A 27,345-nucleotide genomic window follows, 5' to 3' on the forward strand; every position below is an offset into this window, starting at 1 on the left:
CCACACATTCATTTATTTGTGGCGGCCCGCCACGAAAGAATTACGTCCGCCACAAATGGATTTTTCGGCTTTTGACTCGCTCGACCGCTCATAAAAGCAATGGGACTGTCTGTGAATGTTGCTTGTAGTTACACCTCTGGTGCAGTAGGTGGCGGTAGCCTACTATGCTACGCCAATAGCGCTTAATTCACCTGGTGGGCCAGAAGAAGAAGAAGAAGAGGGACGGACGGAATCAAAATACTCGCCGGCTACTTTTCATAATGATGGCGCTTCCTAAGTTTCTACCTCAAACGTCCAAAAGCTGCTGAAAGCCTTGATCCAGGATGCCATGGGGAAAAAAACTTAAATGGTGCCTTTTGGCGATAGTTAGCAGCTTGGTGGCTCATAGCCGGCTAGCTAACGCTTGCTAGCGTGGTAGCATTGCTTCATTTTTACAGGTGTTATAGGTAGATAGTAGTGATGGGTCCGGCAACACCAATGCATCATAGAGCGAAACCCTGTGTCGGTGCGCGTACCGCTTTTAGAAAGTCACGTGACCGATCATGAGCTGTTTTGGTCACGTGACCAATACGCGAACTGTGTCGCACTGACGCCTCCTCTGTGCCCTGTGAGCGTGTCTTTTCTACAGCCGGAGAAATAATAACTAAGAAGAGAAAGCGTCTAAAATTGAATACGTTGGAAAAACTGTTTTTTTTAAAATAAAAATGTGTAAAAATAAATAAATAATTCCCAGGTCCACAAGCATCCTCATTCACAACACGTTCTCTTAGATTTCCATGTTATGATACATGTTCACATTATTTATTGACTGTATCTAAAAAAAGACAAAAAATATATTTTTATTTAAATGAAGTTATGAAATAATCCTAAATGAAATACAATGACTTGGTTTATATTATTGTATATACTAGGTCAGTGGTTCTCAACCTTTTTTCAGCAATGTACCCCCTGTGATTTTTTTTTAAATTCAAGTACCCCCTAATCAGAGCAAAGCATTTTTGGTTGAAAAAAAAAGATAAAGAAGTAAAATACAGCACTATGTCATCAGTTTCTGATTTATTAAATTGTATAACAGTGCAAAATATTGCTCATTTGTAGTGGTCTTTCTTGAACTGTTTGGAAAAAAAGATATAAAAATAACTAAAAACTTGTTGAAAAATAAACAAGTGATTCAATTATAAATAAAGATTTCTACACATAGAAGTAATCATCAACTTAAAGTGCCCTCTTTGGGGATTGTATTAGAGATCCATCTGGATTCATGAACTTAATTCTAAACATTTCTTCACAAAAAAAAAAATCTTTAACATCAATATTTATGGAACATGTCCACAAAAAATCTAGCTGTCAACACTGAATATTGCATTGTTACATTTCTTTTCACAGTTTTTTTTGACAGACATTTTAGTGACAAACCTGAGCTTGTGCTTCACTGAGTTTATGAACTTACATTCATATTTTGTTGAAGTATTATTCAATAAATATATTTATAAAGGATTTTTGAATTGTTGCTATTTTTAGAATATTTAAAAAAAATCTCACGTACCCCTTGGCATACCTTCAAGTACCCCCAGGGGTTCGCGTACCCCCATTTGAGAACCACTGTACTAGGTCATAAAATCAGTGTCAGTTGAGTCGGTCCATAGGTTGCCTGTAGAGATTTTTAATGTCCAGCAGATGTCAGTATTTAGTGACACAGTATCGACACAGTATCAATACAGTTTTGCAATGTCTCAAAACGCTTCATGGCGCCTCATCAACCCATCACTAGTAGATAGGTTATAGCTGCATCGCTCGCGGCTCGTCATATATTTAACGTTAATCCGTGATTTCACCGAGCGTTTCACTGACGGTGAGCAGCCTGACGCTGCTTCATTAACACCGCCGCTGTTTGACTCGTGGCCCGGGGCAGACGCACGTAGTAACAGTCACGTGTTACAATACCGACGAGCTAACGTGTCCAGGTTATAACCATGTTGTCAATAAACACACATGGACTGAAGCTAAATTGTCCACTGTCCACTGCAGCATGTGAATGCAATGAAAAGAATAAAATCTGAGCCAACCAGCTGTTAAAATGTTGTCCAGGTTAATGTTTTGGCCATTAAAGGCCCTTCATTTCAAGATTTCAACTGTGATCGGGCTTTAAAGAGGTGGCTGACCTGTTCAGATGAGTGTAACTGCTACTGGTCAAATAATGTGAAATAGCATTTAATTTTACATGTATGCAATGCCATTTAAATGTAATTATAGATAATAATAATAATAATAATAATAATTACTGTGTAGTGTTGTAAATAGTCAACGGGAAGAATTTTAGTAAGATATAAGCCATGAGCACTACACAGCCAGAAAAAAACCTAGGCAGGACAAGTAAAAATATTGGGGCAAGTAGATTTGAGAAGTCGGGCAAGTAGAAAAAACCTTAACGTTGAACCCTGCATGTGTTGAGCTGCTGCCGCTTAAGGTTAGACGGCACTGTACAAAGAGCAGTTCTGCTCGCTAGTAATAAATTCTAATGTTGGATGTTCACTCCTTCACACAGATGAGTATAGAAAAATATTTTCAACGGCCGAAAAGGGCTCGACTTGGAGAGGAGGTAGGCCTACAGGAGGAGGTTGTTGACTGACTGTGGCAGGACACCTCTGCCTCCGTTTCACTTCATGTTGCTGGTAAATAATATGGTTGTAGTAGTAGGCTAAAGTAAAATTATTTAGGATTCACTAATTAAAGGGGCAGAGCTTTAAGAGACTGTAGCAAGGCTTAGGTTCGGGTTCGTCTGGGACCACAGGAACTGGCACAACCATCCGATGCAGCGTTTACAATTATTTTATTTTCTTTCTCCCAAAGTCTCTTTCCGCTTTTCAGCGTCTCTCTCGTGGTGTCGCTCTCGTCGTCTCCAGCCCACACCACCCCCTCATGGTCTCCGACGCTGCTAATAAAAGGAACAGGTGATTAGATAACTCGTTCCAGCTGAGATATCCACTCACCTGTCTGCCGCTTCATGGCCGGCCCCTGCACACACCCCGCCCGCAGGGAACGCGTGAACCACGCCCCTCTCCACATGCCTCCACCGCTAGACTCAGGCCGGGCAGCCGTCCGGCCGCGCCCACTCCCCCCCACACCCCCCCCATAGCGGGGCGAGAGAGGAAGTTGGCCACGGCCATCTGCGCACCAGGCCTGTGGACCACCCGGAAGTTGTAGGGCTGTAATGCCAGATACCACCGGGTGATCCGCGCGTTGGCGTCCTTCATGCGTTGGAGCCACTGGAGCGGTTTGTGGTCCGAGCAGAGACTGAAGGCACGCCCCAACAGGTAGTAGCGGAGGGCCCCGACCGCCCACCGGATGGCAAGGCACTCCCTCTCCACCGTGCTGTACCTTGCCTCCCGGTCCGAGAGTTTACGGCTGATGTACAGCACGGGGCGGTCGACGTCCCCCACCCGCTGGGACAGCACCGCCCCCAGCCCCCGGCCCGACGCGTCCGCCTGCAGACAGAAAGGGATGTCAAAGTTAGGCATGTGCAGCACCGGCTCCTCGCAGAGTGCTGTTTTTACCTTCTCAAACCCCCGCTGGCACTGCTCCGTCCACTGGACCAGTTCTGGAGCACCCTTTCGGGTGAGGTCAGTCAGTGGGCCGGTTAAGTCCGCGAACCGGGGAATGAACCGCCGGTAATAGCCCGCCAGTCCCAAAAACTGCCTCACCTCTTTTTTTGTCTTGGGGGGTGGACAGGCCGCGATTGCCGCTGTTTTGTCTACCTGGGGCCGCACCTGTCCCCCTCCCAAGTGGTACCCCAGATACTGTACCTCCCTCCGGCCAACTGCGCACTTCGCCGGGTTGGCGGTGAGCCCCGCCCGCCTCAGGGACTCGAGCACCGCCCCCACCCGCCGCATGTGTTCTTCCCAGCTGCCACTCTGGATGATGACATCATCCAGGTAGGCAGCCGCGTATGCAGCGTGGGGGCGCAGCACGCGGTCCATGAGACGCTGGAACGTGGCGGGCGCACCGAACAAGCCAAACGGAAGTGTTACAAATTGGTACAAACCTTCCGGAGTGGAGAAAGCCGTTTTTTCTCGGGACTCTGGTGACAAGGGAATCTGCCAGTAGCCCTTGGTCAAATCCAGCGTCGTGAAAAAACGAGCAGTGCCCAGCCGATCTAGGAGCTCGTCGACCCGAGGCATTGGGTACGCGTCAAAACGTGATATTTCATTCACCCTGCGGTAATCCACACAGAACCGCACAGTCCCGTCCCTCTTCCCAACCAGAACAATGGGACTGCACCTCGCGCTGTGGGATTCTTCTATTACACCCAACTCAAGCATGGTTTTTAATTCCTCCCGAACCACTTTGCGCTTGTGTTCGGGAAGCCGATATGGCCGAGACCGCACCGTAACCCCCGGGCTGGTCTCAATATGATGTCGGATGAGATTCGTGCGACCGGGCCGCGAGGAGAACACATCAGAGTAGCGCTGCTGTAACTCAGCAACCTCCGCTCTCTGCGCCAATGTGAGCTGGTCATCACAGGTCAGCCGAGGGGCCGGGCCAGAGCGCGGGATCTCCGGCCCCAACTCCTCCTCCTCCCTCACTACTGTCACCATGGAAACAGGCTCCGCCTCCTTCCACGCCTTCAGCAGGTTCAGATGGTAAATCTGAGAGTCTCCGCGTCGGTCTGAGCGCCGAACCTCATAATCGACATCACCCACTTGCCGTGCGACCTCAAAGGGTCCCTGCCACTTTGCAAGTAATTTGGAGTTTGAGGTTGGAAGCAATACAAGTACTTTTTCTCCCGGTGTGAATTTGCGTAGTTGGGTCCCCCTGTGATACGTGCGCCGCTGACGCTCTTGGGCACGGAGCAAATTCTCACGTGACAAGTGCCCCACCTTGTGGAGTTTTGCTCGCATGTCCATGACGTACTGAATTTCATTTTTGCTGGAGCTCGGACCCTCCTCCCAGCTTTCCTTAATAACGTCCAGCACTCCGCGAGGCCTTCGGCCGTACAATAACTCAAATGGTGCAAAACCAACTGAGGCCTGGGGTACCTCACGCATCGCAAACATTAGGGGGTCCAACCATTTATCCCAATTTTGTTTGTCCTCGTGCATAAATTTACGGATCATGGTTTTCAGCGTTTTATTTAATCTCTCCACCAGCCCATCTGTTTGCGGATGATATACGCTGGTGCGGATCGCTTTAATTCCCAATACCCCGTAAAGTTCCTTTATCGTGCGCGACATAAAGGACGTGCCTTGGTCAGTCAGAATCTCTTTCGGGATTCCAACTCGGGAGATGACCTGAAACAGCGCTTGCGCAACACTCTTTGCAGAGATAGAGCGCAAGGGCACTGCTTCGAGATAGCGCGTTGCGTAATCCACCAGGACTAACACAAAGCGGTATCCCCGTGTGCTCGGGTGAAATGGTCCGATGAGGTCCATCCCAATTCTCTCGAACGGGACCTCCATGAGCGGTAATGGGCGCAAGGGCGCCTTTGGGGTGGCCGCTGGGTTCACCAGCTGGCAGTCTGGGCAGGCAGCGCACCAACGGCGCACGTCTGCCCGGAGGCCTGGCCAATAGAATCGGACCATGACCCGATTAAGTGTTTTATCATACCCTAAATGGCCAGACATGGGATTAAAATGCGCCGCATGGAAAACCATTTCCCGGTGGCGTTTTGGCACCAACAACTGGGTGTGTTCCTCCCCGGTTTGAGTGTCACGGCCCACTCGGTACAATCTATCCCGAATAATTGAAAAATGGGGGAATACCCGCGCTTTCCCCGGGCGCACCAGCTGACCGTCAATATAATCCACCTGGTCCCAGGCCTCGCGCAAGGTTTCATCACGGGACTGCTCGAGGGGAAAATCCTCAGTAGGATGCCACCGGGGGGCCGGGGGGCCTCCCGCGAAGCCCCCCCCGGTTCCCGCTCGGCAGTACCGGATGAAGCCGCGTCGCCGCTGAGAACTGCGCGGATACTCCCCTCGCCTACTGTCCGTGAACGCACCCCCACACATTGCGTCACCAACTGGTTAAATCCCGGCCAATCCGTCCCTAGAATTACGGGGTGCGTAAGTTGCGCGCTTACGGCAACCTTGACTTTATGCTTTTGATCTTTATGTAAAATTTCCACTGGCACAATAGGGTACTCGTGCACATCCCCATGAATACACCTAATTTTCACCCGTGTTGCATGCCTCAATACCCCGGGTCGAACCAGATTTTGGTGGATCATGGACTGTTTACAGCCCGAATCCACCATCGCCCGGTATGTACTCCCTTGTACCCTTATCGGGACGCAGTACGTCTCCCCCAGATCGGGGGCGGGTGCTGGAGGCCCGACAACCCGCATCACCTGCCCCACCTCCATCATGGAGCACTCCCGGCGCACGTGACCGGGCCGTCCGCACCTCCAGCACACCGGCCCTGGTGTTTGAGGCGCCATCTGCGAGGGAAGCCCCCTCTCCGCAGCGCCGGTACCCTGAAATGCACCAACAGAGGAGATATTATAGCCCCGTGTCCCCCCCCTTGCTGTGTATATGTGGGTGCGTGTGGGTGCGATTTTTTGTTGGCTGCCCGCGTGGGGGACCTGCTCGTTGGCTCTGGGTGGCTCGGCCGTGCGTGGTCGCTGCTCCCGGGACGTCTCCTCCATCCCCCCCATAGCGGGGCGAGTAGTCGGCGGGGTGCTGGGGTGGGCCTTTCGGCTGTCTTTGGGGTCGCCTCCCGCTGGACCGCCAGGTGCTCCTCCGCCAGTTTCACCGCTGTTTTTACATCTGGGGAGCTGTGGTACCGCACCCATGCTGAGGTCCTGGCCGGGAGGGCATCAATAAATTGTTCTAGGATGATGGACTCCAACATCTTTGGGTCCAGCCCATTGGGCTGGAGCCACCGGGTTGCCGCGTCCCTCATCCGGTATGCCAACACGAAGGGCCGGTCCTCTGACCCCAACTTCATGGCCCGGAACTTTCGGCGGTGGTCTTCGGGGCTGCTGCCGACCCGGTCCAGGATGGCGTGGCGTAGATCGGCGTACTGCATGCGGGCGGTCGCCGGGAGACTCAGCGCCGCCCGCTGCGCCTCCCCCACCAGGAGCGGCAGCAGCTTCGCGCCCCATTCCTCCTCCGGCCACTTGCACGACGTCGCCGTGGCCTCGAAGACGTCCAGGAATGCCTGGGGGTCCTCCCCCTCCACCATGCGCTTCATGGAGGACATCCCTCCCGCTGCCTCTGCTCTGTTCATCAGCACTCGCAGCACTTGGGTCTGCTGTCTGCTCGCCGCTGACACCTCGGCCAGAACTTGGCCCAGCGCCTCCAAAGGGGTTGGTGCCGACATCCTCTTCCTGGTCCGCTTTCCTGTTGGGCGCCACTGTAGCAAGACTTAGGTTCGGGTTCGTCTGGGACCACAGGAACTGGCACAACCATCCGATGCAGCGTTTACAATTATTTTATTTTATTTCTCCCAAAGTCTCTTTCCGCTTTTCAGCGTCTCTCTCGTGGTGTCGCTCTCGTCGTCTCCAGCCCACACCACCCCCTCATGGTCTCCGACGCTGCTAATAAAAGGAACAGGTGATTAGATAACTCGTTCCAGCTGAGATATCCACTCACCTGTCTGCCGCTTCATGGCCGGCCCCTGCACACACCCCGCCCGCAGGGAACGCGTGAACCACGCCCCTCTCCACAGAGACATTTTAGCTTTTATATTTTATAAGATATATTTTTTGTAAGAACCACAATTAATAAATATATTTCAGTGAATCACTAATTGTTCAAATCTGTATATAAATATGTACATAGAATGTTGTAATTATATTCCAACTCCGCGTTCTTCTTGGTCATCGCCGCTGCGATATAAATATATATATATATATATATATATATATATATATATATATATATATATATAACAATAATAATCACATTCATACATACACACATATATAAACAAACAAATTCATAGACAAGCCGGCGGGCCAGCGTTACAGCTCTGGAACCCACTGCCCACCGAGAACAAGCCAATCACCTCACCCCGTCCCACAGTTCTGGCCGCATCCCCCTCCAGGGATAACCTCCGTCAAGGCTGCACCCAAACGACGGCACAACACTGGGCACAAAGGACGGCGTGGCATAGCACGAGGGCAGGCCCGGGCCGACATCCGACAAACCAACCCGCCCGACAACAAACGAGATCAAAGCCAGCAAGTCCGTCAGCCCTGACAGCCACCACGCACATGCACTGCCACAAACCACAATATAAGGCACCTACCCGCAACATACCCAGCAGCCAAGGGCGCACGCACCACAAACAAACGCCAGCAGAAACAACCAGCACCACCGGATAAAACCAAAATGACCAAAAAGCCACGACCGACAAACACACGCCAACAGGACCACGCCAACAGTGCCAGCTTGTCAGTCAGCCCAAACACCAACACACAAACAAGAGATATCAACACCACCTCCCACCAAAAAACCCCATTCCCCAGTCCAAACCCGCACAAACACGCCACGCCCAAACAACCGAGACACAGCATCCACACCAAACGACGGCCCCGCAGCCCCCGCATCAAGTCACCGACACAAACCCCACAGTGTGAGGCCGGAACAGACTAGCACGGACCCTGCTCAAAAGGAAGCAAACCCCACGCAACGCCACACAAACTGGAAGCACACACCCTCAAAGAGGTCTCTGCACAACATTGGCAGGCCACCAGACCGCAGTACCCGGAGCCTGTGCCAGTCGAGGAGGCAATGAGGGGAGCGGCGCACCCCCGAACCCAAACCCACCAGTTAGTCCATCCTAAGTAGCCGAAATGGTGAAAATGGTGTTAAGGTTTGCCAGACTCACAATGATTATCATATTTGTATAACAACTATTGTATTTGTAAAATATTTTTACACTTTTTCCATTAAAAATTCACCAAATTCCACAATGTACAATAGTTTGACCCCCTCAATACTTGGCTAAGAGCAAACACAAACAGGATACATCCCGTTTACAGCCAGCTGTTGGGGCACTGTTGTGCCTGTGGCATTTTTCCTCAACACTGTTAGTTTATGAAAATGTAAAACTGTATCACAACCTACATTCTATCTACACAGTCTGTGATAATGTTTTACTACAGCAGACGGTTCTGAGTAACATCAAATCGAATATGTACGATAGTATTCTTTAAAATAGAATAATTTAAAAATACAGTTACGATAACTTGTCATTTACGATTTTGCAACACTGGTGTTAAGTGTCCAGCACTACGCACTTACCATTTTTGTTGTTCTGAGTAGATCATCTGGTTACCGGTGATGATGCACTGCATGTTGCTGTACTTTCTCAGTGTGAACGCACTAGAGCACTTACAAGTACCGCTGTGTGCCAATTGAGGCCATGTCCACACGAACACAGATACTTAATAAACGCATACTTATCTCTGCGTTTAGGCCTCTTGTCCACACGCAGACACATACTTTTGTCTTTAAAAACGCAGACATTTGCGAACGCTGGCCAAAATGTAGAGTTCCAAAACTCTCCGATTAGCATATGCGTGTACACGGCACAAACGGAGACTTGTGATGACATCACGGTTGTGCGCTGTCATTTCCAAAGCTCAACAACAATGCCTTGCTGCCTTTAAACACACTATAAGATGACGTAGATAGAATAGAATGCCTTTTATTGTCACTATACACAGGTACAATGAGATTAAAAGCAACTCCAGTATCAGTGCGACAGTCTATAAATATGCAAAACATTGGAAGGAAAGAAAAGAAATATAGTGCAAAAAGAGGTAAGGTGCACAGTCCAGTCCTGAGAACAAAGGTTCTGAATGTGTTGTTTAAATATTATACTATATACATACAGTATATACAGAAGCATTCAGACTGTGGGTGGAAAGTAAAAATTGCACACAGAGAGGTGCTAAACTATAAAATCCGTGCCTATGAGAGTTCACCGTGGTTATGGCTTTAGGGAAAAAACTGTTCTAGAGTCTGATTGTCTTAGACCTGATGATCCTGCAGCGCCTTCCTGAGGGCAGCAGGTCAAACAGGTGAAAGCCAGGGTGGGAACTGTCCTTGATAATGTTGGTAGCTCTGCTGAGGCAGCGGGAGGTGTAAATGTCTATCAGGGAGGGGAGAGGGCAGCCGATGATCCGCTGTGCTGCCTTTACCACTCTCTGGAGCCTCTCCTTGTCTGCAACGGTGCAGCTGCCGTACCATGCTGTGATGCAGTATGTCAGCAGGCTCTCGGTGGATGAGCGGTAGAAGGTCAGCAGCAGGTTGGAATCCAGGTTGTACTTCTTGAGGATTCTCAGGAAGTGCAGCCGCTGCTGAGCCTTCTTAGTGATGGCAGTAGTGTTCTCTGACCAGGAGATGTTGTCAGAGATAAGGATGCCAAGAGAAAGGAAGGTGTGGACCCTCTCCACACAGTCACCCTTACTGTATGTTTGAACGTAAACATGCTGCTATTTTCACTCAACATTAATAAGAAAGACATTAAAATGGGCTTTGCGACACTCCTGCCAGCGCTAATGACAGTCAGCTGTTTTGGATACGATCGCTGTGGAACCTCCGCCTGATGGGACAACTTTGACAAGCAACACTTTTTGCTCTGTGTCATAAGAAAGGTGCAACATTATCTTATGTTTTTAGTCCTTATTTAACGACACATCATGAACTTAACTTACGTGTGTTGCTTCCATTTTTGTAGATTGACCGACAGTTCACACGCGTAAAAAGAGACCAAGCAACTCAAAAAAACATGATGTAGCCTCTTCCTTGTAGTGTGTACTGATTGATGTTAAAGGCAATATACACTTCATTGCACATGTACTATATCACTATATCGATGATTAAAAGCTTTATAATTCCTTGAGAGTTTTGCAGTGACAAACGCTTTTTTTTGATTGATTGAAGCTTTTATTAGTAGATTGCACAGGACAGTACATATTCCGTACAATTGACCACTAAATGGTAACACCCAAATAAGTTTTTCAACTTGTTTAAGTCGGGGTCCACTTAAATTGATTCATGATACAGATATATACTATATATATACTATCATCATAATACAGTCTTTGATTGATTGATTGATTGAAACTTTTATTAATAGATTGCACAGTGAAGTACATATTCCGTACAATTGACCACTAAATGGTAACACCCGAATAAGTTTTTCAACTTGGGTCGGGGTCTACTTAAATTGATTCATGATACAGATATATACTATCATCATAATACAGTCATCACACAAGATAATCATCAGAGTATATACATTTAATTATTTAGGGGGGGGGGGTTAGGTTTGGTTGGTATCAACACTTCAGTCATCAACAATTGCATCATCAGAGAAATGGACATTGGAACAGTGTAGGACTGACTTGGTAGGATATGTACAGCAAGTAGTGGACATAGAGAGAGATCAGAAAGCATAAGAAAAATTGTCTACATTTGATTATTTACAATCCGAAGAGGTATGATGTGGAAGGGAGGGTGTTAGTTTAGGGTTGAAGTTGCATGGAGGTGTTCTTTTAGTGCGGTTTTGAAGGAGGATAGAGATGCCCTTTCTTTTACACCTGTTGGGAGTGCATTCCATATTGATGTGGCATAGAAAGAGAATGAGTTAAGACCTTTGTTAGATCGGAATCTGGGTTTAACGTGGTTAGTGGAGCTCACCCTGGTGTTGTGGTTATGGCGGTCATTTACGTTAAGGAAGTAGTTTGACATGTACTTCGGTATCAGTGAGGTGTAGCAGATTTTATTGACTAGGCTCAGTGGAAATTGTTTTACTCTGTCCTCCACCCTGAGCCAGCCCACTTTGGAGAAGTGGGTAGGAGTGAGGTGTGATCTGGGGTGGAGGTCTAGAAGTAATCTGACTAGTTCTGGGATGTGTGGAGTCTAGATTTGAGGGTTTTGGAGGTGCTAGGGTACCAGGAGGTGCATGCGTAATCGAAAAAGGGTTGAATGAGAGTTCCCGCTAGAATCTTCATGATGCTTTTGTTGACCAGAGAGGAGATTCTATAGAGAAATCTTGTTCGTTGGTTGACCTTTTTGATTACCTTGGTTGCCATTTTATCACAGGAAAGATTAGCCTCTAGAATGGAACCTTGGTAGGTGACCTCATCTTTCCTGGTGATAACAATGTCACCCACTATTATAGTGAAGTCATTGACTTTCTTAAGGTTGATGTGGGACCCAAATAGGATGGATTCCGTTTTACCCAAGTGTATAGATAGCTTGTTGTCAGCGAGCCAGGTGCAAATTCTACAGAGTTCAGCCCTGAGGATTTTCACCACCTGTGACTTGTCCTTGCCGGATACCAGCAGGGCCGAGTCATCCGCAAACAAAAACAATTTACAGTCGCATGCTGATGACATGTCGTTTATGTAGGTATATTAGGAACAGTAAAGGCCCTAATATACTGCCTTGGGGGACTCCCCAGCTTACTGAGAGGGGGGGGGGGACACACGGTGCCGTTCACCTCTACCACCTGTTTCCTCCCCTCCAAGTAAGATTGCATCCAGCTCGATGAGGTTTCATCAAATCCGATTGCCCTGAGCTTATCCAACAGTAAAACGTGGTTAACAGTGTCAAAGGCCTTCTGAAGGTCCAGCATGACCATGCCGCAGTATTTGCCTGCGTCCACCTCATGTTTGATGTGGTCGGTCAGATAGAGAAGGCATGTGTCAGTGGAGTGGTTAGTTCTGAAGCCGGATTGGAATTTGTACATGAGTTTATTAGTGGCAAGATAACCATCGACCTGTTCATAAACTATTTTTTCCATTACTTTCGAAATGGAACTGAGAATAGAAACAGGTCGGTAGTTGCCAGGTTCTAATTAGTTATTTTTTTTAAAGAGGAGAGTTACTCTTGCTATTTTGAAATCTTTTGGTACTTGGCCTTGTGTAATTGAGAGGTTTATTATGTGCGTGATGATTGGGGCAATGGTGGTGGCAGAGTCCCTGAGGAATTTGGAGGGGATATTATCAAGGCCGGTGGCCTTGTTTGGGTGGAGCGCGCTCAATTTTTTAAGCACCTCGTCAGCTGAGACCATTTCTAATTTGAAATCGTTGTTGGATACTCCTAGCTTTCTGTAAAAGGCTTTAATGTGTTCTACACCAAAGCGACCAGAGTGGTGGGACAGCTTGTTGACTAGAGTTGTGGCTATGCTGGTGAAAAAGGTGTTAAGTCTGCTTACTACCTCCATTTTGTCTGTAATGAGGGAGTCACCCTCCTTGATGTTGATGTTGGTGAGTCTGGTTTTCATCACATAGGATAATCATCAGAGTATATACATTGAATTATTTACAATCCGGGGTGTGGGATGTGGAGGGGGGGGTTTAGGTTTGGTTGATATCAACACTTCATCCATCCATCCATCCATTTTCTACCGCTTATTCCCTTTGGGGTCGCGGGGGGCGCTGGAGCCTATCTCAGCTACAATCGGGCAGAAGGCGGGGTACTTCAGTCATCGACAATTGCATCATCAAAGAAATGGATGTTGAAACAGTGTAGGACTGACTTGGTAGGATATGTACAGCAAGTAGTGGACATAGAGAGAGAGATCAGAAAGCATAAGAATAAGTATCTACATTTGATTATTTACAATCCGGGGAGGTGGGATGTGGAAGGGGGAGGGTGTTAGTTAAGGGTTGAAGTTGCCTGGAGGTGTTCTTTTCCCAGTGCCACCCACACTGGTTTAAATGTAACTTAGATATTGGGTTTCACTATGTAAAGCGCTTTGAGTCACTAGAGAAAAAGCGCTATATAAATATAATTCACTTCACTTAACTTTTAGTGCGGATTTGAAGGAGGAGCACGTCCGTGTGCTTTGTATAGGCACTTAAACATGCAAAAGGGTTTCCTTGGCTCTTTAGTGTGGATGATTTTAGAAATAATGTACACTTCACTGCACATGTAATACATCACAATGTTGCTGAACATGGCATCATTGTGTTGCTAAACATGTTATCATTCTATGAGCGTTGGGTTTCAGTATCACAGGCGTGCATGCGCGCTTTAAACACTGAAAAAAAAGATACATAAAGTTCCCAGGGCTCTGTGTACGTGCAGGCTGGTTTTAATGATAATGTACATGCCGTTGTACGTATAGTATATAAAAAATAAACATAATAGAGTTGTAATGCCACAAAGTCAGCTATTGCTGCTTTTTTCAGGCTTCTGATTGGACAAAATGTGCACGACACAAGTGTATGCGTTTGTGTGTAGACATAAACAGTTTTGAAACTACACTTGTGTGGATGGAGAAGGTTTTAACCCCAAATATGCGTTTTTTAAACTTTCCATGTAGTAGCAAGACGCCATCTGCTGTTAGCTAAAATGCCTGTCAAAATGGAGAAACGTGGCTCGAGTGTTCTAAAAAAGCTATTTAATGAATATTTCTGTTCATTCCCAGGGGCTAATTCGGAACATATGCACTTTGTCTGCTTCGCCACAATGAGACTCATTATGGCGAAAAATACAAAGTTGCAGCCCAACTGAGAAAAGATCAATGGATTGCTAGTGCGTCAGATGAAACAACAGTCAATTTTGTTTATAACATGCACAATATTTAAACAAAACAAATATTATATATATGTATATACAAAATATTTAACCAACAACTACCAAAACCGGTTTCTGCCTACTTAGAAAAAACAAAAAGAGCTTAAACTCACCCAGAGTGCCGTACGAAATGTGTTAATTATCCCAACCAGCAGGTGTCGCTGGCGGCAGCACCCTGCAGAAAATAGCATTTCACCCGGAAAAGGAGGGACGAGGGGAACGACGATCGAGTGATTGTTGTGTTCCCTCCATTGTAGTATTTTCTTTTTGCGTTGTAAATTACATTTTTCCGTGAGATATAAAGCAGATTTAGATTGAATTACATCTACGGGGAGGTTTAACCTAACTGTGCGCACATAAGCGATGTCTGTTGTGCCTCCCAGTCGCTCGAACTCAGGTTGGCCGCGCGGTGGAAGCGCTCCGTTTGGAAGCAAATACATGCCTGCCCCGGGGAAGCCTCTCACCCTGGAGAGAACTATCAACCTGTGAGTTATACGTTTATGTGTGGGGTACATAAATCATTTAAAGATAATAAAATGGAACTAAATGTGTACATTGTTCAAATCAAGCATTTAAATGTATGCCAAGCGTTGCAAAGCAGTGCCACGCCATTATTAATTGGCTGCACGTAGCCTCGGATGTAATTGTTGATTGATAGATGTGGCTGTTATTTTTTAAGAATCATTATTTTAGTTAATTTGATGTTTTTGCATTCTGGCCTTGAATTATATACTTTAGTTGTCATACATTTCAAAGGGGGAGTCCAATTTAAAATGCATCGTTATGCTTTTACAATGAGTTTCATTACTTAGGTGTTGATTTATTCATGTGGTTATAGTTTGCAGTTGTGCACTGTGTCATATTGAGTTTTGTTTCTAATAATATATAAAATTCATGTATATAAATATAAATTTTATGACCCAAATTTTTGAAAAAATCAAGAACTACTAAGAGTTTGTGCGGTCTCGATAGTACGCATTAAAACATTTTATGTTATATTCACTGTTCTGACCTGCGGTGGAAACGCTTAAATGAAAAGGGAGCTGAGAATTTTTCATTCCGATAGCGTCATGATGGCCCGTCATATGTGTTTTCAGATACCCTCTCACTAACTACACGTTTGGGACCAAGGAGCCCCTGTATGAGAAGGACAACTCTGTGGCGGCCAGGTTCCAGCGGATGCGTGATGAGTTTGAGAAGCAAGGAATGAGGAGGACAGTGGAGGGTGTCCTCATTGTCCACGAGCACAGGCTCCCACATGTTTTACTTCTTCAGCTGGGCACCACTTTCTTCAAGCTGTGAGGTGTTCTTGTTCAGAGGAGTCAACCCGGGGTGTTGTCTAATGTTTTGTTTTTCTCCTACAGGCCTGGTGGTGAGTTGAGTGCTGGAGAAGATGAGGTGGTGGGTTTGAAACGCCTGATGACCGAGGTATCTAAATTGGCACAGTTACAGTAGGGATGGGAATTAAAAAACTGGTTCTTGTTCAGAACCGGTTCCCAGTGTATCAATTCCTTGGAATCGCTTGCAATTTTTTCAAGCAATTCTCTAATCAATGCTTCCGTGTGGGGATGACGTCATTACAACACGTGCGTGCTGTGTAGTGATGGTAGATTTCAAGATGGCGTTGCCTGGTTGAAACAAACGCAAACATTTTACGAGAAAAGATTGCAATAGCGCTATTTGTAATAATTATAAGGCTGCTATTTTATCAAGAGGAGAACAGGTGAGCAATATGCTGAAACATTTGAACACACAAGCGTGAATGAAAGTCACGTTTTTTAACCGCTTCAATCCCATCCCAGGCAGTAGTAATGCTAGCACGTCATCTGAATACAGCAGTTATTAACTCACCGCCTATCATGTTACCGTTAATTTGGTAAATTGAAATGAATGCCTTCTCATTTACAAAACCCAAAACCAGTGAAGTTGGCAAGTTGTGTAATTTGTAAATAAAAACAATACAATGATTTGCAAATCCTTTTTATTCATACATTTTCTACCGCTTGTCCTTTCGGGGTTGCGGGGAGTGCTGGAGCTTATCTCAGCTGCATTCGGGCGGTAGGCAGGGTACACCCTGGACAATTCGCCACCTCATCGCAGGGCCAACACAGATAGACAGACAACATTCACACTCACATTCACACCCTAGGGACAATTTAGTGTTGCCAATCAACCTATCCTTTTCAACTTACCGTATATTCAATTACATAGACTGCAAACACAAGATATTTAATTTTTGAACTGAGAAACTTAATTTTTGTTTTGCAAATAATCATTAACTTAAAATTTTATGGCAGCAACACATTGCCAAAAAGTTGGCACAGGGGCATTTTTACCACTGTGTTACATGGCCTTTCCTTTTAACAACACTCTTTTCAGGTGTCATTCTTTCCCATTCTTGCTTGATGTACAGCTTAAGTTGTTCAACAGTCCATGGGTCTCCGTTGTGGTATTTTAAGCTTTATATTGCGCCACACATTTTCAACGGGAAACAAGTCTGGACTACAGGCAGGCCAGTCTAGTACCTGCACTCTTTTACTATGAAGCGACGCTGTTGTAACACATGGCTTGGCGTTGTCTTGCCGAAATAAACAGGGGCGTCGATGATAACGTTGCTTGGATGGCAAACTATGTTGCTCCAAAACCTGTATGTACCTTTCAGTATTAATGGTGCCTTCACAGATGTGTTAGTTACCCATGCTTTGGACACTAATACACCCCCATAACATCCCAGATGCTGGCTTTTGAACTTTGCGTCTAGAACAATCCAGATGGTTCTTTTCCTCTTTGTTCCGGACGACACGACGTCCACAGTTTCCAAAAAACTATTTGAAATGTGCACTTGTCAGACCACAGAACACTTTTCCAATGTGGACTTGTCAGACAATTTGCTCACGCATTTGTTCACAAAGTGGTGACCCTCGCCCCATCCTTGTTTGTGAATGACTGAGCATTTCATGGAAGCTGCTTTTATATCCAATCATGGCACCCACCTGTTCCCAATTAGCCTGTTCACCTGTAGGATGTTCCAAATGAGTGTTTGATGAGCATTCCTCAACTTTCTCAGTCTTTTTTGCCACTTGTGCCAGCTTTTTTGAAACATCCATCCATCCATTTTCTACCGCTTATTCCCTTCGGGGTCGCTGGAGCCTATCTCAGCTACAATCGGGCGGAAGGCGGGGTACACCCTGGACAAGTCGCCACCTCATCGCAGGGCCAACACAGATAGACAGACAACATTCACACTCAAAGGGCCAATTTAGTGTTCCCAATCAACCTATTCCCAGGTGCATGTCTTTGGAGGTGGGAGGAAGACGGAGTGCCCGGAGGGAACCCACGCAGTCACGGGGAGAACATGCAAACTCCACACAGAAAGATCCCGAGCCCGGGATTGAACATGTTGCATCAAATTCCAAATAAGCTAATATTTGCAAAAAATAACAAAGTTTTGTCTTTGCAGTCTATTCAATTGAAGATAGGTTGAAAAGGATTTGCAAATCATTGTATTGTGTTTTTATTTACGATTTACACAGCGTACCAACTTCACTGGTTTTGGGTTTTGTAGATGATGAGAAACAGATTTTGACCTGCTCTGTGGCGGGCTGTTCCCGCTCCAGTTCACGTCTGCCGCTAGACGAACGTCACAGAGCAGCGACTAAGTTTGTGGTCAATTTGCTACAGTAGACACGCCTAATTTTCAGTTGATGAACGTTCAATTGTAGTCAGAGAAGTTGACTGCACCAGATTTGCTCTAAGTCATTATATTATACAGGTTAAACTGAAAAAATGCGAATATCGTATACAAGTCAATTTATGTCACCAATTAACTTCAAATGTGAAACTGATTTGTGATATTAACTTATTACATGCGAAGTGAGGTATGTCAAGCCTTTATAATTTTGATGATCTTGGCCTACACTTTTTGAAACACCACATTTTCTGAGATTTTCAATTAAAGGTTTGCATAAACTATAAGCCACAATTTTCAAAATTATAACCAATAAAGACTTGACATATCTCACATTGCATGTAATAAGTTAATATCACATGTTACATTCTTGTCATTTCCACATGATTTATTTTGTTAAATTCTACTGTTACATTTTTTATTGTTTTAAGTGCATTTTTTTCTTCTATGCTATGTATGTAATCTCACTGTAGGCTTTCCAAGGTCATGTTACCTCTAAACTAAACAAAATTGAGGCTATTCCATTCTTTTTTCCCCCAAATAAGATTCGATAAGAGCACCGTTAAGGAACCGACTTGTTAAGCAGATTCGAAAGTGGAATTGGAGCTGGAAAAATGTTATCAATTCCCATCCTTAGTTACAGGTTATGCTGTCTGTTTGTCTGCATTGATTGCAGGGTTGATATTGTTACTTAATTGCCCATTAGATTCTTGGACGGCAAGATGGAGTGAAACAGGAGTGGGCAATTGACGACAGCATTGGCAACTGGTGGCGCCCTAACTTTGAGCCTCCACAGGTTTGTACATTCCATCCACAATATTTATAGCAATAGTTTCAGATTTAGTCTTATCTAAGTATCTAGTGAGAAAATGTTGTTGTTGTCAGAAAACCCAGAATGTGGAATCATGTGACATTTCTACTGTGCGGCCAAAAGGGTCAAACACGCAGCAATGTCCAAAGCACACTCACCCCGGATTTCCACTGGTTGCGTAACGGCTGCTAAACGGCGCTGCCAGGGAATGTCTCTGTCATCTGCCAGTCCCCGCTGCCGTTCTAATGCGCATTAATGGGGATCTGCCTTGCATCAAAGTAGCAGAGTATTTTACAAGATCTCATGAATCAGCGAGTAATCGTGTGATAAGGAGAGTTTTAGTAAAGCTAAAAACAAACAGTTTATTCTGTCTTTCCAGAGGAGCAGAAGTAAATACACTAGATCCTGCCCATTTGATATACAGTCGTGGTCAAAAGTTTACATACACTTGTAAAGAACATAATGTCATGGCTGTCTTGAGTTTCCAATAATTTCTGCAACTCTTATTTTTTTGTGATAGTGATTGGAGCACATACTTGTTTTTCACAAAAAACATTCATGAAGTTTGGTTCTTTTAAGAATTTATTATGGGTCTATTGAAAATGTGACCAAATCTGCTTGGTCAAAAGTATACATACAGCAACCTACATTATCAATTTTGGTGATGTAGAAAAGCTACAATCAAATCAAATTAGCTTCATGGCATGGCATCTTAACTTTATGTGAATGATTATGATTGACGACACCTGTTTACTTCTCTGAACCCATTTAAATAGGGCTCATGTGATGCAGTCATTAGACTCGATTACAAACGTGACAATGGGAAAGTCAAAGGAACTCGGCACAGATCTGAAAAAACTCATCATTGACTTGAACAAGTCAGGAAAGTCACTTGGGGCCATTTCAAAGCAGCTTAAAGTCCCAAGAGCAATTGTGCAGACAATTGTTCGTAAGTATAAAGTGCATGGCACAGTTTTGTCACTGCCACGATCAGGAAGAAAACGCAAGCGATCACCTGCTGCTGAGAGAAAATTGGTCAGGATGATCGAGAGTCAACCGAGAACCACCAAAAAGCAGGTCTGCAATGAATTGACACAGGTGAATTGACACAGGTGTCAGCGTCCACAGTCAAGCGTGTTTTGCATCGCCATGGACTGAGAGGCTACCATGAAAGAAGGAAACCGTTGCTCCAGAAGTGACACCTTAAGGCTCGTCTAAAGTTTGCTGCTGATCACATGGACACAGATAAGACCTGGAGGAAAGTTATGTGGTCAGATGAAACAAAAATTGAGCTGTTTGGCCACAATACCCAGCAATATGTTTGGAGGAGAAATTGGGAGGCTTTTAATCCCAGGAACACCATTCCTACCATCAAGCATGGTGGTAGTATTATGCTCTGGGACTGTTTTGCTGCCAATGGAACTGGTGCTTTACAGAGAGTAAATGGGACAATGAAAAAGGAGGATTACCTCCAAAATATTCAGGACAACCTAAAATCATCAGCCCGGAGGTTGGGTCTTGGGCGCAGTTGGGCGTTCCAACAGGACAATGACCCCAAACACACGTCAAAAGTGGTAAAGGAATGGCTAAATCAGGCTAGAATTAAGGTTTTAAAATGGCCTTCCCAAGTCCTGACTTAAACCCCATTGAGAACATGTGGACAATGCTGAAGAAACAAGTCCATGTCAGAAAACCAACAAATTTAGCTGAGCTGCACCAATTTTGCCAAGAGGAGTGGTCAAAAATTAAACCAGAAGCTTGTGGGTGGCTACCAAAAGCGCCTTATTGCTGTGAAACTTGCCAAGGGACATGGAACCAACTATTAACATTGCTGTATGTATAATTTTGACCCAGCAGATTTGGTCACATTTTCAGTAGACTCATAATAAATTCATAAAAGAACCAAACTTCATGAATGTTTTTTGTGACAAACAAGTATGTGCTCCAATCACTCTATCACAAAAAAATAGGAGTTGTAGAAATTTTTGGAAACTCAAGACAACCATGACATTATGTTCTTTCTTTACAAGTATATGTAAACTGTTGACCACGACTGTATGTAACGGCCGCTGAACAGCAACACCGCGAAACATCTCAATCAATCAATCAAAGTTTATTTATATAGCCCTAAATCACGAGTGTCTCAAAGGTCTGCACAAGCCACAACGACATCCTCGGCTCAGATCCCACATAAGGGCAAGAAAAAACTCAACCCAATGGGATTACAATGAGAAACCTTGGAGGGGACCGCAGATGTTGGCTATCGGGTTGATAGCCCGGGCTTTTAGTTCGGTAGATACCACGCTCGTCTTTCATGCTTGTGTGGGACCTTCTCTCCCACACAAGCAGATTTTAAATAAATTGATACGCCTTATTTAACAGTCTGGCAAATATAGAAGAAGCTCTGTGTATATTTAGCGCAGGTATGCGGGATGGCACCCGGCATGGTGCCACCTTGTGCCCAATGGGTTCAGCAGCAGTGGAAATCGACACATTGACTTGAATGGAAACTAAAAGAATCTGCCGCCGTCCCGCAGCCATTACGCAGCCAGTGGAAGTCCAAGGTCAAACCGCCAAAACACATGCAACTTCACAAAACACAACACACAAGTGTGGAGTAAATGCACAGCAGTGTCCAAAACACACATAAACCCCTAAAACACATCTATCCATCCATCCATCTTCTTCCGCTTATCCGAGGTCGGGTCACGGGGGCAGCAGCTTAAGCAGGGAAGCCCAGACTTCCCTCTCCCCAGCCACTTCGTCCAGCTCCTCCCGGGGGATCCCGAGGCGTTCCCAGGCCAGCCGGGAGAGATAAGTCTTCCCAGCGTGTCCTGGGTCTTCCCCGTGGCCTCCTACCGGTCGGACGTGCCCGAAACACCTTCCTAAGGAGGCGTTCGGGTGGCATCCTGATCAGATGCCCGAACCACCTCATCTGGCTCCTCTCGATGTGGAGGAGCAGCGGCTTTACTTTGAGCTCCCCCCGAATGACAGAGCTTCTCACCCTATCTCTAAGGGAGAGCCCCGCCACTCGGCGGAGGAAACTCATTTCGGCCGCTTGTACCCGTGATCTTGTCCTTTCGGTCATGACCCAAAGCTCATGACCATAGGTGAGGATGGGAACGTAGATCGATCGGTAAATCGAGAGCTTTGCCTTCCGGCTCAGCTCCTTCTTCACCACAACGGATCGATACAGCGTCCGCATTACTGAAGACGCCGCACCGATCCGCCTGTCGATCTCACGATCCACTCTTCCCTCACTCGTGAACAAGACTCCGAGGTACTTGAACTCCTCCACTTGGGGCAAGATCTCCTCCCCAACCCGGAGATGGCACTCCACCCTTTTCCGGGAGAGAACCATGGACTCGGACTTGGAGGTGCTGATTCCCATCCCAGGCGCTTCACACTCGGCTGCGAACCGATCCAGTGAGAGCTGAAGATCTTGGCCAGAGGAAGCCATCAGGACCACATCATCTGCAAATAGCAGAGACCTAATCCTGCAGCCACCAAACCAGATACTCTCAACGCCCTGACTGCGCCTAGAAATTCTGTCCATAAAGGTTATGAACAGAATCGGTTACAAAGGGCAGCCTTGGCGGAGTCCAACCCTCACTGGAAACGTGTCCGACTTACTGCCGGCAATGCGGACCAAGCTCTGACACTGATTATACAGGGAGCGAACTGCCACAATAAGACAGTCCGTTACCCCATACTCTCTGAGCACTCCCCACAGGACTTCCCGGGGTACACGGTCAAATGCCTTCTCCAAGTCCACAAAGCACATGTAGACTGGTTGGGCAAACTCCCATGCACCCTCAAGGACCCTGCCGAGAGTATAGAGCTGGTCCACAGTTCCACGACCAGGACGAAAATCACACTGTTCCTCCTGAATCCGAGGTTCGACTATCCAGCGTAGCCTCCTCTCCAGTACACCTGAATAGACCTTACCGGGAAGGCTGAGGAGTGTGATCCCACGATAGTTGGAACACACCCTCCGGTTCCCCTTCTTAAAGAGAGGAACCACCACCCCGGTCTGCCAATCCAGAGGTACCGCCCCCGATGTCCATGCGATGTTGCAGAGTCTTGTTAACCAAGACAGCCCCACAACATCCAGAGCCTTAAGGAACTCCGGGCGTATCTCATCCACCCCCGGGGCCCTGCCACCGAGGAGCTTTTTAACCACCTCGGCAACCTCAGCCCCAGAAATAGGAGAGCCCACCACAGACTCCCCAGGCCCTGCTTCCTCATAGGAAGACGTGCTGGTAGGATTGAGGAGGTCTTCGAAGTATTCTCCCCAACATCCGCAGTCGAGGTCAGCAGAGCACCATCCCCACCATACACGGTGTTGACACTGCACTGCTTCCCCTTCCTGAGGCGGCGGATGGTTGTCCAGAATTGCTTCGAAGCCGTCCGGAAGTCTTTTTCCATGGCCTCCCCGAACTCCTCCCATGTCCGAGTTTTTGCCTCCGCGACCGCTGAAGCCGCCCACCGCTGGGCCTCAGGAGTCCCATGAGCCAAAAGAACCCGATAGGACTCCTTCTTCAGCTTGATGGCATCCCTCACCGCCGGTGTCCACCAACGGGTTCTAGGATTACCGCCACGACAGGCACCAACTACCTTGCGGCCACAGCTCCAATCGGCCGCCTCGACAACAGAGGTACGAACATCGTCCACTCGGACTCAATGTCCAGCGCCTCCCTCGTGACATGTTCAAAGTTCTTCCGGAGGTGGGAATTGAAACTCTCTCTGACAGGAGACTCTGCCAGGTGTTCCCAGCAAACCCTCACAATGCGTTTGGGCCTGCCAGGTCTGTCCGGCATCCTCCCCCACCATCGCAGCCAACTCACCACCAGGTGGTGATCGGTAGAAAGCTCCACCCCTCTCTTCACCCGAGTGTCCAAAACATGAGACCGCAAATCCGATGACACAACTACAAAGTCGATCATGGAACTGCGGACTAGGGTGTCCTGGTGCCAAGTGCACATATGGACACCCTTATGTTTGAACATGGTGTTTGTTATCGACAATCTGTGACGAGCACAAAAGTCCAATAACAAAACACCACTCGGGTTCAGATCCGGGCGGCCATTCTTTCCAATCACACCTCTCCAGGTTTCACTGTCGCTGCTAACATGAGCGTTGAAGTCCCCCAGTAGAACGAGGGAATCACCCGGGGGAGCACTCTCCAGTACTCCCTCGAGTGAATCCAAAAAGGGTGGGTACTCTGAGCTGCCGTTTGGCACCAGGCGTTCGCCATCGTGCCCCACCTGCGGGCCTGGCTCCAGAGGGGGGCCCCGGTGACCCGCGTCCGGGCGAGGGAAATCTGGGTCCTTTGTTTGTAAAGCACATCCAATACTGGGAAATTACAACTCGCTAATATTGTGTAAAAAAATGTTTTAATACAGAAAATTGACCTTTTCACTGCACCGGCTTTTTTCTGGCCATCTCGCTCATCTATTTGTATATCCCTCTGACCTGGCGCCACTGCGAGGGCTTACTCATATCTATTTTACATAGATGTCGATTTCAGGCTGGTCAGACACTTCAATAGGGCTACCATCTTGAGCAGGGCTTGCGTCAGACCAGTGTACATTTGTTTAGCTCCAAAATTTTGACCATTGATAGACCTCTGTCTCAGTTGGTCAAAGCCTGGTGTATACTCTCGCGTAGCTTGCGTAAGCGACGCCAATGTCCCTTCTCCCCCTGCGTAGCCTCCCGCGTAGACTACGTACACCTCCCAAAAATCCTAGGTTTGCGTCGCCGGCGACGCAGGACCCAGAGCTGTGATTGGTCAGTTTTTGCCAGGGAGGGTCCCTGAACACAGGCGAGCAGACTTTGTGCTTAAAATGCACAAGTTGTGTGAAATAAAACCACAGTGATTAAATATTTGCATGAAAACAGTTATTGTGTATTTAATCTTTTTCTCTCACACACAATACTTCTCATTTTACGTCAAAAATATTTCAGGCACGGTATATTTACAAATATATTTACAAGAGATAAACACCAACATTACGTTAACTTAAATAGTTATTTAAATGTTTTCTTTATTTACAATTACATGTTGGATCTCTTTTGTCCCATGTCCCGAACGGCTGAATATTGTTGCAAATAACGTCCTGTGCCGCGACTCGTTCAGCAGTTGCACAGTCCATCTTCACAAAGGTTTATAAGTAAAATGTCCATTACAAGTAACCTGGTTATTGTAAATGATTATTTCCAGTGTAGACAAATTTGTCGATATTGTGGTTCATCCATCCATCCATTTCCTACCGCTTGTCCCTCTCGGGGTCGCGGCGGATGCTGGAGCCTATCTCAGCTGCATTCAGTGGTTGTATATAGTTGTCACAGGAAAGAAATACACAGTATTTAGTCTGCAGTTGCTCCTTCTGGAGATATTGCCTCTTAGTGTTTTGGAAGAGAATTACAAGTTTGGCGCCACCCTTAGGGAAGAACTACAAATCAAACAAGACGCCGTGGGGAGGGGTGCAAGCTATGCTATGAGAGAATATATTCCAGCCTCTGTGCTGTAAATGGGCACAAGATGGCGGCCGCATTGACACATCGTTCCAATGGACTGCAGCGTCAGAGGCAGCATTCACATCTATGGAGCTTACTTCCTAGTAGGATGCAAACTTCCGGTTTCATCATACTTTTGTTTGGTTTTCCCTGTATTGCGTATGTTTAAAACATTGCTGCGTGTTGGCCCCGATCAACCACCATACCCTTGGTAGCAAAATGAGTTGCTTTTGGACACTCTTTTCTTTTTGTCTTGCAGTATCCTTACATTCCAGCTCACATTACCAAACCTAAGGAGCATAAAAAACTGTTCCTGGTTCAGCTGCAAGAAAAGGGTAAAGTATACCACAATGTGCCTTTGTTTTGGTCTTGAAGCCGAATTAATGAGAGATAATGAATGAAAATATGAGGCTTCTTTGATTAATTTTTTACAGCACTTTTTGCTGTTCCGAAAAATTACAAACTGGTGGCAGCTCCATTGTTCGAGCTTTACGACAACGCCCCTGGATACGGACCCATCATTTCCAGTCTACCGCAGCTACTTAGCCGGTAATGTTTTGAGATTAATGCAAATTGAGCAATTGTAATTTTTTCAAGCACACTTAAAGAGTGTATTCCTTGCTATTCTCTTGTTTTATGAGTATAGTGGACAATCCAAGTCCATACGATGTAAATGTGCACGGCTGTTAGAGTTGAGATTTGGAAAGTTCTGAATCTTTGCTGACTTGAGTCTAAAACACTTTCCATTATTTTTTCCACAGGTTCAACTTCATTTACAACTAATTGAAGTTCATCTGGCTGTCTCTGTGAGTGCAGCTCAGTCAAAGTGAAACTTGATGAGAAGATGAGCGACAAATATGGAGAAATACACTTCTCATCTTGGGCTCTACTTTTGCATCAGAGAAATGTGTCCCGTACTGAATATTCTGACAGTCCACAGGGATGGTTAGCGGAAAAACAAATGTTTTTTTTTATCTTGATAAACTGCTAGTTTTTGTTGTAGACACATTTCTTTTGCATTATGTTCACTTCTGATTTTAAGCCTTCTCAAAAAAGGTTTGATTAACACCAACCATAACATTGTGTTTGCTGTTATTTTAAACTGTATTGTTTTTTTTCTTTTAATAAAAAAATTTGAATATGTATGTATGTGTTTTTATAAAATTTGCTGAGAAAATGTAATTGCTTATTGTTTAGACATTTTGACACCTTTGGTAATGTTAACAATGGTGCATAATACAATGGTTTATGTGAAATATGAGGTGTTGCACTTTTTAAAATCAGATGGGGTAGCAGTGGGCTAATGTACGATGCTCATGTTTAATGTGAAGGTCAATATAAATAAATAAAAAATGCAGTTTGCAGAGCTCTGTGTAAATGTAACATTCATATAAATCACATAGTTTCTCTGAGCTGCCTAAATTGTTAAGTGGAACATTTTTACGTGACAACAATCACTTAGTTTTTATTCAAATATTAACTGCAAATCCCTTAACCGCACTCACTGAGAAGGCATGTTAACACGAAATACGGGAGGAACATCTGTCCGACACATACTAATTTCAACATGGCAATGGGGGATGTTTCTTGTAAAAACAGCATGTGGGACAATGTTTTAGAAAATGTAAGTTTACAATAACTTACCATTTTAAACGCGTATTATATGTACAAGCTTTTGTTTTTTAAATTTGTATATTTCAAATGTAGAGGGTTTTATTACATGAAGATTAGTATGTACAAGCTTCTATTCAGGTTCGACAATGCATCCGCCAACGTCATTTATCTGC

General features: G+C 45.9%; 2 protein-coding genes across 2 annotated transcripts; one reads left to right on the top strand and one right to left on the bottom strand.

The window, feature by feature from the left end:
* Nucleotides 1-2,813: 2,813 nt before the first annotated feature.
* On the bottom strand, nucleotides 2,814-14,731 carry LOC133608675 (uncharacterized). Its single transcript, XM_072913314.1, has 5 exons — nucleotides 14,654-14,731; nucleotides 6,578-7,534; nucleotides 6,399-6,469; nucleotides 2,991-5,917; nucleotides 2,814-2,932 (listed from the first exon to the last, which is right to left on the bottom strand). The coding sequence occupies exons 2-4, from the start codon at nucleotides 7,315-7,317 to the stop codon at nucleotides 3,003-3,005; spliced, it is 3,726 nt and encodes a 1,241-aa protein (XP_072769415.1). The 5' UTR covers nucleotides 7,318-7,534; nucleotides 14,654-14,731; the 3' UTR covers nucleotides 2,814-2,932; nucleotides 2,991-3,002.
* Nucleotides 14,720-26,701, top strand: nudt21 (nudix hydrolase 21). Its single transcript, XM_061964128.1, has 7 exons — nucleotides 14,720-15,025; nucleotides 15,638-15,838; nucleotides 15,905-15,968; nucleotides 18,935-19,024; nucleotides 25,818-25,893; nucleotides 25,993-26,107; nucleotides 26,320-26,701. Exons 1-7 carry the CDS (start codon nucleotides 14,904-14,906, stop codon nucleotides 26,339-26,341), a joined length of 690 nt encoding a protein of 229 aa, XP_061820112.1. The 5' UTR covers nucleotides 14,720-14,903; the 3' UTR covers nucleotides 26,342-26,701.
* Nucleotides 26,702-27,345: the final 644 nt, after the last annotated feature.

This window comes from Nerophis lumbriciformis, linkage group LG06 (genome assembly GCF_033978685.3).
Source record: "Nerophis lumbriciformis linkage group LG06, RoL_Nlum_v2.1, whole genome shotgun sequence".
In the NCBI taxonomy this organism is placed as follows: Eukaryota; Metazoa; Chordata; class Actinopteri; order Syngnathiformes; family Syngnathidae; genus Nerophis; species Nerophis lumbriciformis.

Excerpts from the sequence above, each read along its gene's own strand:
- LOC133608675 (XM_072913314.1), bottom strand. The coding sequence starts at position 7,317 with ATGTCGGCACCAACCCCTTTGGAGGCGCTGGGCCAAGTTCTGGCCGAG. Across the intron at positions 6,470-6,577 it reads CACCCAGAGCCAACGAGCAG|GGTACCGGCGCTGCGGAGAG; the intron begins GTCCCCCACGCG and ends GGTGCATTTCAG. Across the intron at positions 5,918-6,398 it reads CCAGGGCCGGTGTGCTGGAG|CGGGAACCGGGGGGGGCTTC; the intron begins GTGCGGACGGCC and ends GGTACTGCCGAG.
- nudt21 (XM_061964128.1), top strand. The coding sequence starts at position 14,904 with ATGTCTGTTGTGCCTCCCAGTCGCTCGAACTCAGGTTGGCCGCGCGGT. Across the intron at positions 25,894-25,992 it reads GGTTCAGCTGCAAGAAAAGG|CACTTTTTGCTGTTCCGAAA; the intron begins GTAAAGTATACC and ends AATTTTTTACAG. Across the intron at positions 26,108-26,319 it reads CTACCGCAGCTACTTAGCCG|GTTCAACTTCATTTACAACT; the intron begins GTAATGTTTTGA and ends TTTTTTCCACAG.